The sequence below is a fragment of the Micropterus salmoides genome, unplaced genomic scaffold (genome assembly GCF_014851395.1).
Source record: "Micropterus salmoides isolate LMB-PRFRI ecotype aquatic unplaced genomic scaffold, ASM1485139v1 Ms_hic_scaffold_20, whole genome shotgun sequence".
Taxonomy (NCBI): Eukaryota; Metazoa; Chordata; class Actinopteri; order Centrarchiformes; family Centrarchidae; genus Micropterus; species Micropterus salmoides.
The window spans coordinates 14,951,163-14,966,212 of record NW_024041151.1 but is presented as its reverse complement, the minus strand read 5'-3'; the positions used below and the strand labels follow the sequence as shown (position 1 = coordinate 14,966,212).

Genomic DNA, 15,050 nt, shown 5'->3' with positions numbered 1-15,050 from the left:
GGAAACTGAAACCTCTAGCACATATATGTATACTGAGAAAGGAGCTTTTAGTGAAGTAGGAGACATCTTGTGTCAACTAGATGCAATTTTAAGCTTTTTTTAATTGTGTCTGTGTGTGGGGGGGTGCTCTTTTACTTTTAAGGACTGGCTCTTGACAGCCTTGTGTTCTTGCGAGCACATTGGGGTTGTGAGTACATTATTAAATTTTCAAATAATTTTGGCTTACTAATTACAATTAGAGAGGTAAGGGGGAGGTTTTAGCTCTTGATTGACCTCTTAAAGCCTGCTGGACCCGCAAGGATCCATCATTACAAATAGTTCTCACACTTTTACAAATAAAAAGACAACATACATTGTTTTTAAAAGCCCTCCAGAACGACACATTTTTTCAATCTGACAGCCTTATCGATAGGAAATCCATTTTATGACCTGACTTCGCTATCGTTAAGGTTTGGTTGCGTTTAGGAACAAACACAACTTGGTTAGGAACCAAGCATATTGGTTACAGTTACTACTTCATTAAGGTTGGGGGACCTTTTTCGTTATCGTTACAATAATAACCACTTGGTTAAGATTAGGAAATGATTGTGGTCATCGATAGAAGAAACTAACATTGCCTGTTGGTTTAAAGAGAGGAAAGGAACAGCAGTCCCCCATTGCAAAATCCTACATTTTGTTGACCCACTCATTCATCCACCCGCTCAACCTCCTCCTTATGCAAACTTTTTTGCTCTATCACAATGTCACCCAAATTCCACCATTGCTCCCAACGGACAAGAGTCATAATTTACTATTTTCCGCTAGAGGACTTGATGTAACATATGTTGATTTTGGGCTGTCATCTTCCTTGGACCAGTCTCTTACAAATACATGTTTTACTGTCAAACTTTGTGTGGTCCCTGATACTTTTATTGTAACCTCTCATCAAAAGAATGAAATGATTTTAAAGCTTCCGTTTCAGGAAGCGGTAAAGGCATATTTAATTCAGAATAAGTGTGGAATAGTTTCAGTGAAGTGTTGCACCAAGCAAATAAATATATATATATATATATTCAACACTGTAATGGTGTGTTAAAAATGTTTTTCTTACTTTAAAACTGCTTAAGTGGATATTTCAAGGTATGTGTTTGTATGTAATGTGATTATTCCAACTTTTCATGAGGTTAACTGAAGGGTACTTATCCACTTACACTCTTTGACTCGTGTTGGGGCTGTTTCGACTTGGTTGGCAGAGTTTGGAAAATAACATTTCACAGTCTGGGGCAGGATAATTTCTGTCCTATGGTGATGGAGGTAGGGGTGTGATGGAGTTTATAGAAGAGTGGGATAAAAGGAAGGATAGAAACACCAAAAGGGGACAGCGGGGTTGCGGCATAGTTTAGGAGACAGAGGGCAGACCATGAGAAGGAAATATGTATATATTAAGTAAAAGATGTAAACCGAAGGAAATGTGGACAGAAAGAGACAGAAAGAGAGAGAGGGGGATCGGCATTGTGGCCCAAAGCTGAATGCCGCCTTTATGAGCAATAGTTAAAAGGACACTGAGGCGTGAGTCCCTGTAACCATAGCAACTTCCCAGGAGCCCTGTGACGGACGGATAATGGAGTGAGAGAGGAGTTCCTTTTCTCTTCTTCACCCCTCCCTCCCTCCTTCCCTCCCTCTCACTTGTTCTCACTTCCACTCCTCTCTTGGGCAGTTTGTTGGATCCTCGCATCTTACGGGATTTTCCTTGACTCGGCTGGCCTGTTTTTTTTTGTTGCCTTTTTATGTGCTCTCTGAAGTTTGAATCCTAGCCCAGTGAAGGCTGCTCTCGACAACTGTTGCCATAATTGCTTGTTGTTATCTTTCTGAGTCACTTTTATGGACTCTCAGAACTATTTGAGGACTTTATTTTTGTGCATCCAGAAGACTGAGTTGCGTTGGCACAGAGAGAAATGTGCTCCAAAGGCACTGTCTCAGCCCGTGATTCTTTTGTCTACATTTCAGAGGCTGTGCTGTCAAACCATGGTGCTGCCCCTGAGACCAATCGCCCCGAGAATATGCAATGCTTAACAGTAAGTACAATCAAACTTTTGACTTTGTTACTTTCTGTGTGCATGTAAATCTTGAACTTTCTTATATACGTGGCTTTTTCTGCTCTGTGTGTGGCTGCATGTGAATTTCAGCAACAGTTTAATGAGTGTGTGGATGCGTGTACATACACTAAGTATCTATTAACTCTGTTGCTGTTTCTGTTTGTTGGAAGTTTGGAAGAGTATTTCTCTGTACAGGTGCATAACTTATTTATTTTTTTCATTGTTGGTTATTTGCGTGTGCCCTTATCTGTTTTTTAATTTATTGCGTTTGCATGTGTGTGCATAATGAAGAGGCCTGCATTTAATGAAACACGAAATAGTTGACCCGTGACAATGCACCATGTCCAACAAACTCATCATGCATAAAAATGCCTTGGGTAAGATATTTATTGCGTGAATTCCATGTTACACATTCTCAGCGACTAGAGCAACTAATTGAATAATGCGTTTGAGGATTGAGCAGTGAATGGGGCAAGATGTCATCTCTTGAAAGACAATATTTGTCAAGAAGCTCACTTGCGTGTGAGTCACATGTGGAGCAGAATGATGGTTTGTCATGAGAAAGGGAAAAAGAGAACTGTAGTTGGATGTGAAGCCGGTTTTTCTTATCTGTTCATGGACATCACAAATCCTTCCTGTGTCCCACTCTTTCGTCTTACATCTTATGGCTTCTCAGCTTTGTCTTAATATTTCAAGTTGGATGTCTCTTTAAAGTATTTTCTCATTTTCCACATTGTTGACTATATGGTAGCCATTGATTAATAAAAAATAAATGAGGAAGACCACTTAAACTGTTCACAGAGACACTGAACATAACTGATGATACTTTTATCCATTCTACAGCTGGGAATAGAAAACAGTGATTATTTAAGTCAGCATTTGCTTGACAGCAGCAGCAGTAACAACAGGAACAGAAATTTATATCTGAAGACACGACTGGTCAGCTGTATTAAAGGTTGTAGCCCATAATGGACAAGCAAAAGGCAAAAGTACATATGTTATTTTTTTTAATGTTTTGCGGAAATTCAGTTTTCCACTGTTTGGGATGCTCAGTCAACCAGTGCACTGCAGTCCTTATCACTGCTTTCTCTAATCTTGGCTTTGGAAGGGTGAAGACAACCACATGCTGCTACCTCCTTGAAACATGGTTTTTGCCAGCAGCACGTTTGCTCTAGCGATTGTTGAGCTTCAATGGGAGGGTGTATCATAGAGGTTCATGCTATCCAGCCAGCTCCATTATTAACCGTAAATCCAATCGAAACAACTTATTTTAACAGTGCAATTGCTAACGTTGTTTTGCAGACCATATAGCTAGTTAGCTAGTTAGTTGTAGCTATTTGAACTGCTTAATGTTTTGTATTTTTACACAAATTGGTTTATTCTTTTTCAGCTAGCATTACACTGTCTGTTCTTTAGATTTTAAGCTATAGTTAACAGAGCATGATACTTCCAATCATGTCACTGTCCCACTGCCAGTTCAGCTGCCAGTCAAGGACAATGGAAGGCCTGCCCCCACCAGAGGCTTGAAAGCTAAAAAGAGCCTTTCTGATAAATGTCTAAAAGCCTTTTTTCCTTCTCAACAATAAAACAAGGTGAACAATAAAATGGAAAATAACTTTCATTGTTCTTCATTTTTGACAGAAAATAGGGATGCATGTTTAATCTGTGGCTGGAAGAAGGACACTTTAAACAAACTAGATCATTTGCCTTCTTTTCATAGTATTAAGAGTCATTAAGAGCGATATACACTGTAAAAAACGAGTTGAACCCAGTGCGCTAGTTGCACTTTGATTAATAGTAACATTTCCTTTAATTATTGAACGCAGACCTGAAGAAATCAACATTTAAATAATAAAGCTGAACTTAATGTAAGCATATTTTCTATATGTAATAATTTTGGAAGTTGGAAGTTGGAAGTTACTTAAATGCAAAGTGGCACTACCACAACGTTGTGCATGTCATACAGAGAAAGAAACATAGATACCTCTGTCTTTATTCCTGAGTCATTTGACCCTTCCTTAAGAACCAGAGATAGGATTGCCTTGTTGGCTTTGAATGCGACTTATTTTTTGCGTGCTTTTGTTCAAACTGCAGCCTTGGGGTAAGATTTATTCCTCCATGGCTTACTAATCTTACTGGGCCTGAATTGGCAAATTTCCAGAGCAATTTTCATACTTTAATGCCGGCTCCTTTTCCCACACGATGCCAACATAGATAATACTTTAGCAAATTTACTTCTACAGGTTATGATGCATGTGTAACACTGGCTTTATTTAGATAAAAGACACATCTTTCCTTAATGGGGTTTTCCTATAATGCATCACTTGTCTGTCAGTTAAATGGTCAGTGCACTGCAGACTTTATTCTCTATTAAGCCAAGACCATGATATTTTCCTACCTTTCAGATCTTTTCTGACATTACATTTAACTAACAAACTACTTTAGAATAACCCAACCAGTCAAATTTATAGAACTTTTAGTTGTTTTGGTTAGTTTTTAATCACCAAACTTGTCAATTCTTGTCAAATGCTTTTGTTATTATTTCATTTAAGTATGATTATTACATTACATTTATTCATTTAGCGGACGCTTTTATCCAAAGCGACTTACAGTTGCTATATATGCCAGAGGTCGCACACCTCTGGAGCAACTAGGGGTTAAGTGTCTTGCTCAGGGACACATTGGTATCTCAGAGTGGTTTTGAACCCTGGTCTCTCACACCAAAGGCATGTGTCGTATCCACTGCACCATAACCATGACTTAGACTCCTGGAGGAACTATTCAGCACATCAGTATGTCAGAGAAACATATCCGCATTGCTTTTGAAACGCTCCAGGATGTGGACTCTGTGGTAAGCAGTAGTTATATGGAGTCACTGTAGCTAAGAAGCTTGACTAGACAGGATTAGACAGAAGAGCTCATTTTACTTTCACCTTTCACACACAGTCTCTCTCTACACATAATGCAGGTTGTACAAACGTACAGACACAAGTTAGGGATTACTTATCTCTTAAATTAGTGCTACTGCATATGACCCCGGGTCTTTTTTGTTGCTTTTTGTACCGATATGCCGTACTTGGCACAGTGTATTGCTATCATAATATGTTTCATTTCTGTAGAATCGCAACAGTCATTACATTCTTTACATTGCTTGCAGAATAACTATCCTGCAGCATCCAGTATGTCAAGAGTCTGAGCAGCTTTTGAAGTCATAGAGAAGGTGAAGAGGGCAGTAATGATGTGGCACAGCACTGAGATAGAAAGGTTTTACATCCGTGTTTGTAAATGCTCCTTTCCTCTCTCCTTCCTCTCCCCTCCCTCCCGTCTCCTTCTTGTTCTCTCTCTTCCTCTTTATCTCCGGGTGAATCAGAGTAACAGATGATTGTGCGGTTTGTGTGGGATCGTCTCAGGGGAGAGTTAAGGGAGGGGGGAAAGCACATTCACAGACTAGATTAGAGGAGAATGGAAAACCTTTTAGACTTTCTCTTATTTTCTGTACTCGTTTTCTGTTGCCTTGTCCTTGCTCCCTTCCAGACCGCTGCGTGTTTCCTCCTTCACTGTTGTGGCCTCCTTCAACTACTCCTCTTTTTCCCCTTCTTTTCCCTCTCAGTCACCCAACGGCCATCACCCCCACTACACAAAGAGCTCTGTGATATCATTAACTGCCCACTCTTTACCCACTCAAGCATTTTTCAGTGTTTGATGATGGCCTCACACATGAATACTTTCAATGATTTACATAGCGCATAATGAAGGCTTTGGACACTTCAGATGTTGGTGAAGATAATACTTAATATCCACAAAGAATTGTACCTCAGAAAAACCACATGGCTATTTCAAGAACATTTTCCTATCTACTGACTACACTTTTACAACTTTTCTCAGCATTTTAATAAATTATTGTTCAGTGCTATGTGTGTCTATGTATTTAGATAATTACCACGTTTGGTAGAAATTATGCTTTAAAAATGTCACACCAATCAAGTTCTGTTGTGTTGCTTCTTCTGACTCACTGTGAGTTGAACATCTTTTAAAATTTCAGTCCAAAAGATCTGGTGTTCCAAGGGTTTACTGTTTTTAAAGAGGCCATATTCAGCTTTTTGGGGTTTCCCCCCCCTTTATTGAGTTATATACCTTTTTTTTGTGCATGTAACAGGTTTGCAAAGTGAAAAAGCCCAAAGTCCACCCCAAAGGGAGTTCCCATCTCCCACAGAAAACTCTTCTCTGAACTGCCTGAAAACAGCTTGTTTGTAATCCAGCCTTTTCTTCCACTTTGCTGTAACGTCACAGCGAAATACGCGTCATAATGCTTGCCTAACACTGGTGGAAAAACACTCTGAGCTGCAGCACACAGTGACAAGACGTCCGCCTGCTGTCTCTCCTCTCCCTTCCAAACATTAGCTACCCGCCAGGCAGTCAATGGACATAAAGTTGTTACTGTAATGTAGAGACAGAGCACAGTTAAAACTTTATGGATGAAAGATACATTTGCTACATATAGAACTGATCCGATGCCGTGTACACCGGCTTCTCATGACCCACCCTACACTGCTTCTGATTGGCTAGTAGTCCATACATAGGAACTGTGATGTGCAACTCCCAATAAAGATTTTATACAAGTAAGATGCCTGACTCTGTAGCTAAAATGAAGCATTCAACACACAGTGTGAAAAGAGGAGCTGCAGCAATGTGCAGTATGACAAAAAATATGGTGTTCTTTGAAAATGAAACCATGTAAACCTGTTCTGGCACAACCCCTAAATAAGACTTTGAACCTGAAAGTGAGCATAATATGACCCCCTTAAGGTAATGTAGGCAGGAATTGTTGGCATTTGAGATGAATACTAGTCATGGTCAAAGGGGAGAAATTTTGAGATAGAATCTTATACCGCTGCTTTCAATCAGTGTGATATTTAGAGAAATTCAATGCAATGACTTGATGGAAATAAATTGTCATTGTGGGTTATCTTGATTTATAGGCATTTACAGAATACAGTAGGTTCACTTTACCTGTCAAAGTTAAACACAGTTAAGTTGGCCTGTTAGAAAGCATCATGGAATGTTTGAGTATCTCCAAAATGTGAGTATGAGAAAACTTCATAATAATGACATGCAGCATAGCAAGAATTTATGTCAGCATTTAGTACATATGTTTACAGGTAAAAAAAGAAGACTCATGTTATTGGCAGGGAACAGAGTTCATGAATATTAACAATAGCTGTGCTCCTTACAAAACTCCCCCTGCATCACTTTGCTTGTCAGCTAGCATTAGCTCCAAAATTGTCTCTGTGAAAATGGGTCTGACGCTTCTGTCTGACGGGAAAGATGGGAAGGAAGGGTGAGGTGAGCTGAAAAGAGGACTGATAGGTTAGATTTTTTGGCCAGCGTCTCAGAATAAATGAAGAATGATTAGTTTCATTGCCAGAACGTGTTCCTTTGTGAGTATTTTAGGCCCAGGGACCTGGCTGCCCCTAACTGATGCAGGATGTTTGAGCGCTTATCCTTGCCCCTAGCTGTTTTGCACAATCCTTTAATTTGAAAGAAGTTACAGACCAAACCACATACACTAGATGCTATAGTTGCACAGTGTTTATCATATTGTACTGACTGCTGTGGCTCAGGTGGGAGACTGAGTCACCCATTAATCTCCTGTCCACATGTCTTGTCCTTGAGAAAGACCCTTAACCCCAAATTGATCCAAATGGCCAGCGCCTTGCATGACAGGTCTGCCGCCATCAATGTGTGTATGCAGGGGTGAATGAGAACCTTTAGAAAATAATAATGAAAATAATTTATAGCATCATAGATGGCAGTGTTGGCCGGTTGGTCGGTCAGTCCACCACTATGGTCTAAACTAAAATATCTTAATAACTATTGGATAGATCGCCATGAAATTTTTCCAAGGATGAACCCTAAATACTCTGATGGCCTTGTCTTCATGCCACCATCATGAGGTTGAAATGTGTGGTTCAGAGTGAAATGTCTACGCAGCTGAAATGTGATATAGACATTAATATCTGGATCAAATGTTAGCAAACTTTTCATCTAGCGCCATCATCAAGTTCACATTTTTTATTTGTCCAGTACTTGGGTTTAAGACCAAATACCTGCAAAACCGATTACATTGTATCTCTATGTTTTGACAATTTTCTGTGCATTACTTTCCCACTATTTTACTGTTTATATATCTACTCTCTTGTTAGTCTTAGTTAGTTTGTCATTGACCTATGACCAGTGTTGCTCAGTAATGCGTTACTGTAATAATATTACTTTTCCCAGTAACTGGTAGTGTAACTAATTACTTTTCTAAAACAGTAATATTATTACAGTTTTAATCCAAGTAACGCTGCGTTACTCGTTACTGAACGCACCATCCTTGACGTGAATCCACAACTGTGTGGCAGCTCAGCGGCACCGGACTTTGTTGTTCATGTCAGCTGATAGCTAAAAACTAAAGGAAGAATGGAGAACGAGGAAGAGACACGTTCTTTCCACAGCTGTAAGTAGCTGCTGCCATTATTGTGTCACACATTGTCGTCTAGTGTAAACTCTGTGCGACCAGCAAAAAGCTTTCAATCACGAACATTTCCACACCTGATTTATTGAAGCATCTGCTGAAGTGGCACAGCAACGCGAAACTTACAGTTAGAATCTCCAGCCGCAACTGCCACTGATGCTTGGACTCGTCGGGAGAGAGTGGCGTTAACGTAACGTTTTGTAACTATTGAATACTGCTTATAAATAGGCTACAGAAAAACAGCTGTTCAAAAGTTGGGATTTACTTGCTTTATTTTTTTATTTCAGCCGGTGGTGTTAAGAAACGATAGGACTAGGCTATATGCTTTCTAAAAACCACACTCCTTGCCGCTGTTATGAATATGACATTAGTTAAAAATTCGGAAGAGACTGCTTTGTTTGGGGGTGAAGGGAGTGGTAGAGAAAGCAGTGTTTCCCATAATTAGCCTATAATTTAGATAATTATCAACGCTGACCGCCACTTATTTATTTTCAAATTTTTTTAGTAGGCATTTAGGTATTTAAAATCATATTTGTTTGAGGAGCTGTATTGAGGAGCATATATTCCTGAAGCTCCTCCTCTCGCTCGCTCCCTCTCTTGTGAACACCGCTGCACAAACCTGTCCAAAGTTAGAATACCCCCCCCCCCCCTTTATTACCCAGTAATAAGTAAAGTAATAATATTACTTTTTTTAGGAGTAATAAGTAACTAGTAATATATTTCAATTTCTAAGTAACTTGCCCAAGACTGCTTATGGCTACACTAACCATGCATTTCACAGTTTAATTGATTTGACTGATAGATCTATTAAGCTCTATACTTATTCTGAATTTGCAGAAGGCTAGCCTAGGTAAGTTTGAAGCAAGGGCCTTCTCCATTTGTAGTCATCTCACTGTCTCATATTATGTACACAGTGTCACCTTCAAAATGTTGTGTAGTTATGAATCCCCAGCTTCAGCCATATGCCCAGCTTCCACAGTTTGGATGTACAACCTGAGCTATGACCCTGAACTTGGCCTTATACCCATCTTGTCAGTTCACTGGCTTGGAAAACATCTCCTCCTTTGATAACTGTTTATTGAGGTCAGAAAGAGAGAGAGAGAGACAGAGGAAGAGAGACAGACAGAGAGAGATCCCACACTACGAAACACCAGATTGGCCTTGTCTGGCTCCCAGACAAGCTTTTCAAACTCTTCTTTCACTCCTCTCCCTAAGACATGCTTTCTTCTCTCCCTTTCTTCTCTCCCTCTAATCCGTCCTTCTGCCTATTTAGAGGTGAACAGCGCAGCGTGAAAGAGAGAGAAAGTGTTTTTTGTGTGCTTGACGGGTAACCCTCGCCCTTTTGAAAAGGCAAACAGCGAAAAGCTGCCATTAAGACTGGAATGAAGGGATCTTAAGACAACCGCCTTTTCTGCCACTTTATTAGCATTGTAGAGGCTAGTGCAGCATTGGCCCTCTTTCACCGCTCTCTTTCTCCGTCACTTCTCTGTCGATGTTTCATTCCATGAACCAGGCATCCAAATGATAGAAAGAAAAAGAGGCAAGCAAATTAATGGGGTTGCTAGGGGTTAGCTTGGCTACTGTTTTAGCCGTAATTTAACAGGATTTTCCTTGCACTGCTGCTGAGGTGTTTGTTGTTATTTTTGTGCAGGTTACCACCTCTTTCCCAGGCATACGGAGATTCAAAACAAAAATAAAACAAATGTTTGGATAACTGGAAGAGGAGGGGAGATCAGAGGTTGTAGACCTGCGAATTTCCGTACTGTGGGGTTGGGGGTGAGGGGGAGCAGCTGAAAGGAAAAGCAGAGGAAATATGAAAGTTCAAAACATAACAAACAAGCATAATGTCTGGACGGAGATTGGGGAGTACAGGGGCTAAGGTGGAAAGAGTCTGATGAGGTGTGAAGTATGACTGAGGTATGAGTGTGTGTGTGTGTGTGAGTGTGTGTGTGTGAGTGTGAGAGTGAGAGTTAAGTATGTGCCCAAACAATACTGCTGTCACTTTCTTTTGTTGAGGAATGTAGTCAATAGAACTTGTTAGACCCAAAAGTCGTAAGGAATCAGAAACCTTTCTGTTCACAATGCAATTATGGTCAGCAGTTTAAGTCCACTGTTATAAGTTTGCTAACTCACACCTACCAGACCACTCCTTTTAAAAATCCTGCTTTTCTCCCTCTTATTCTTATGTCTCACTTGTGCCACCTACATTAGTCACTACTGTGTCTATTTGCAAATGACTGAGAGCTATAGCACCTCTCACAGCCTAATAGTGTGGACTCAGGAAGCGAACTGGCCTTATCGGGGGCAGACACACAAAGCTGTCCTGGCTGTGGGATGGCGAGGTATGCGTAAGTGCATGTGTGTGGAGGGGGGGGTGGCGGTGGGAGGCACTTCCTCCCATTCTTCTGCTGTTGAAGAGTTCCCATGAGCGCCCCTGCCAGGAGCTGCAGTGTGGCCTGAGCAGGCCAAGCCAGCGCCAGTCTCGCCTACATGACGCCGCCAAACACTCACACCACACACAGCTGATCTCAGGAGCTACTGCAACTGCTGCTGTTCAGGCCACAGAGCAAGGAGCTGGGCGCCGTGTTAAGGGATAGAACAAATGCTAGAAGAGAAGACAGCAAAGAAAAGTTAAAGGAAAGAAGAAGGAAAGAAGATTGAACTGGAGTTTTAAGGGAGCGAAGAAGAGAAGTTGTGGATGAAATGACAGGTACAGGAAAAACGTGCACACAGGAATGTGCACTGATGACTGGAGTCATTACTAACAAACCTTGAATGGATAACATTGCAGTTAGACGTCAGTTGCAGAGTGACAATAATTTTGCAGAAAGGGCTGTTACCAAGAAACTTGAATCTAGACTCATTTGGGGAAAGTTGATGCAGAGTGAAGGCCAGTTTGGCTGAAAAACGTCTCCAAGGACACATTTTTTGTTATACTTGACAGTTTCGTGTCTGTTTTCTAGCAAGGAGAGACACAATATTATTACCTAGGGCCACCTCAACTGGACTGTCAGCTGGAAATCGGACATTTCGAACACTGCAAGACTTCAGCCATTCTTTGGGCAGCTGTCACTGTTGAGATGATTCATAACACACTTAAGTCCACCCAGCCATCGGAGCACAGCCCCAGGAGCACACACTCTGCTGCGCAAAGGAGGCTGTGGAGGTACTCGGGCTGCAGAGGGGCCGGCCAGGTGGAAAGTCACCGTCGCAGTGTGTGTGTGCTGGCTGCAGACTTGAACGCTGGAGGAGGAGGAGGTGGAGGTGTGATGCACACTATCCACGGGCTGTGTCACCTCTGCATTGGCTGTAGGCTGCCTCAGGTGTGTTTGTGTTACAGAGAGTGGGAAGTGGGATCTAGTGTATAGTATCAACCTGTGATTGTGAGTGACAGACTGGGAGAATGGAAAAAATTGGACAGCTACAATCACTGATCAGTTCTTTCATAATTAATTTGCAAAAGATAAATTCTATAATTTGTTAAAATACAACAATGCAGTTAGCTGCCAAACTGCCTAATACAAAAGCAGTATATAAAAATACACTTTTAGCTGCATGTCCAAGACATCCGGAGTAATTGGCTGTGTATTATATTTAAGGGATTACTTGAAAGGGGAGAACGAGCTTTCTTGAGAAGGATAGCGGGAGCTGCGGAGAGGAGAAAAAAAATTATATTATATGAACCGATGCCACTGCCACTGTGTGCACATCTGAATTGCACAATAGAACAAACAGGAAATCAAATGTGATGTGTCCGAATATAATTTAATAAACTGATACGGAACAGAATATAAACATTTGAACAGACACAACTTGAGATTATTTGTAAGACTGGGTTTACATGACAGAAATACAGCATGAAACTAGGTAACGTCTGTGTGTGTGTGTGTGCTGTTACAGTCTCTGAACATACTCACCCAGATAACATTGTCTAACCACATGTGTATATCATGTGTGGTTGGCAGATTTGTTGGGAGTTAATGTTACCTCTGCTGCACTGTTGGAAAGCAGACAAGACATATACTGTAATCATCAGATGGACACTGTCAGGGTTTCTGCTCCTAGCTTCATGCAGTCATGTCTGAATGGACGGTGTCGCACTGAGGCGTGAATGTAAAAAGGGAAAAGCTGTCACACATACATGAACACAAACTGTATAGGCTACAGGGCCTTCTTCCTTTGGGTGCATATAAGGTTTTAGTCTAGTCAGTTCTTCCACAGTCCCTTTGATTGGATTATTAATTCATCAGTAAGGCCCTGTTCATACAATTTAAATATTTAATGCACGCTGGAAACTTTCCCTATTCATTTATCTTCATTCATTTTCAGTGCCTCGTGATTGATGCAGTGAAAAGAAAATAACTCACTTAAAAGCAACACATTGATACTGATTTCTTGCATTATTGCCAGGCTACCCTCCTCTTTTCTGTTCCAGTTTTAAAATAATCCTTTTGCTTTCATTTAGAAGTGGAAAAGGGGCCATGGTACTGTTCTCCTAGGCAGACCAGAGGAGTCCAAGTGGGTAGACTGAACAATGCTTACATATTGAATTAACGCTGTAAAGACTCTGGAGTTTGGAGGAATTGGCCCAAATTAGGCAGCTCTGAGAGTTTCCTTAAAAAGGACACAACGTCACGTTTAAACGTGAAACAAATTTTGATAAAAAGAAATAGATAGATGGGGTGTGATAGACCCCCTAGATCTTTGCTTTTCAATATTTTCTTTCACATATTATATTTCTAGCTGGTCCTGTTTTTTTCATACCTCTGTTTGTCTTTGTCATCTCTTCTGTTTCTGTCCCACTACGCTCTCTCACCACTATTTAGCATCTCATATCTGTTCTATCCTCCTTTATTATCTTTTCATCTCTCGACACCTACAGTCAGTTTCTCTGTGTCTGTATATCTCATTCTTTTCTTTCTCTATTTTTGCTTGTTTTTCTTCATTTTTGTCATATAGCCAGACTGGCGGATGATTCGTTATATCTGTCAGTCTTTATACAAAAATATACACCCAGCAGAGGGCAACAATTTTAGCAATTATAACGCCGCCTGTACTTTTTGCCCCAGTAGAAAAAGTACTAGAAGCAGAAGAAGGTCAACCTCCTTATCATAAAGGTTGCCCTGTCATACTGTGTATCTTTTCCACTAATACAGTATATGGGTGCTCCCATGGTTAGTGTTTGTATATAAGAATTAAAACGACATCACTTCGCCTTTATCTAATGATGAGACCATTAATCAAGTTTCAGACCCATCAAAGAGGGTACATGCTGCGTACAAAAACAGATGAGAATCCAAAAATCTTTTGTACAGCAGGTAACTATGTAAGCTGTCTTTCTCTGGTGCATGACAAATAATTTTTTCAGCAGTGCCAGTGTGGAGGTAGACTGAAATAGAGAGAAACTGAGGGGATAAAGGGTAGAGAAATATGGTGAAGGATTTGTGGCCCCAAACAATGTGACACAGGGCACATAAAATCAGTGAACTATAAGAAACTGCGATCGTACCCGACATTTTAGGGTCATCACAAGCTTCAGGCCCCTGAATAATCACTGTATTTCTCCAAGTCGTTGAATCTTGCTCATGGGTAGACTAATTTAGCTGCATATACATGTAGTTTTGCTCTGCTAGAGACAGAAAGTGAGAGAGGGATGTGGGGTGTGGCAGTGTCTGTGTGTTTTTGGGCTCCTGGTTGTCAGCAGATGAGATGGAAAGTGAGATGTTTTGGATGGGACTTTGTTGACTTTGGCTCAGACTTTTGGACACAGGTATTTAATGTTTGACAAAGCAGGGTCAAAGAGAAAGAGAGACAATGGGAAAGAGCCATCAGCATTGTCTGTGTGTCTGTATGTGTGTGTGGATCTGGTTTATGGATTTGGCAAACTTTAAACGAATACTTCCCTGATTTGGCACTGGATCCCAGTAATGAGTATCCATCTCAGTTATTGATCAGATTCTGTGTGTATATATTATTGTATTTACTTATTAAATTAAGTAATCATTTATTTATATTAAGAAAATATTCAGACAATGGAATGTAAACTCAGAAAACAACAGTTACGGTTAATGTGTTTAAGTACACAACAGATCAGACATTACTTAATCCAAATTATTTTTTATTGATGTTTTATAATACACAGTTACTTCATTTGTAAAAACAAAATTTTAATTGGGACAAACCTGGAAAAATAAAGCTTATAAACAATCTAGATTTACTCTTCACAATTAGTATCAGTTGTACCCAAAGAAGCAGTTTTGTACTGCAGCACTATTCTTTTCATACATACATATATGTAGTTTTTCTATTGGCCTATTATAATAAGGAGTGAGTCTATGAAAAAAAAAATTTCCATATAGTTGTAGGGTGTATGTTTTTGTTTGAGAGAGACTTTGTGTTTGTTTTCGCAGCATGATATGTGTGTTGCGTACCAACTGTAGTCTACAAAGTGTGAATAA

General features: G+C 40.3%; 1 protein-coding gene across 3 annotated transcripts in view; it reads left to right on the top strand.

Moving 5' to 3' along the window:
- The window catches only part of rgs3a (regulator of G protein signaling 3a), a 157,776-nt gene that overhangs the window by 48,743 nt on the left and 93,983 nt on the right, over positions 1-15,050 (top strand). For 2 of the 3 annotated variants that reach the window (XM_038733259.1, XM_038733261.1), the window contains one exon: positions 1,987-2,054. In XM_038733259.1, the coding sequence (XP_038589187.1) occupies positions 1,987-2,054 (68 nt within the window). Of the gene's footprint in view, positions 1-1,986; positions 2,055-11,022; positions 11,916-15,050 lie in introns of those variants that run through there. The other variant, XM_038733260.1, reaches the window with a different exon arrangement.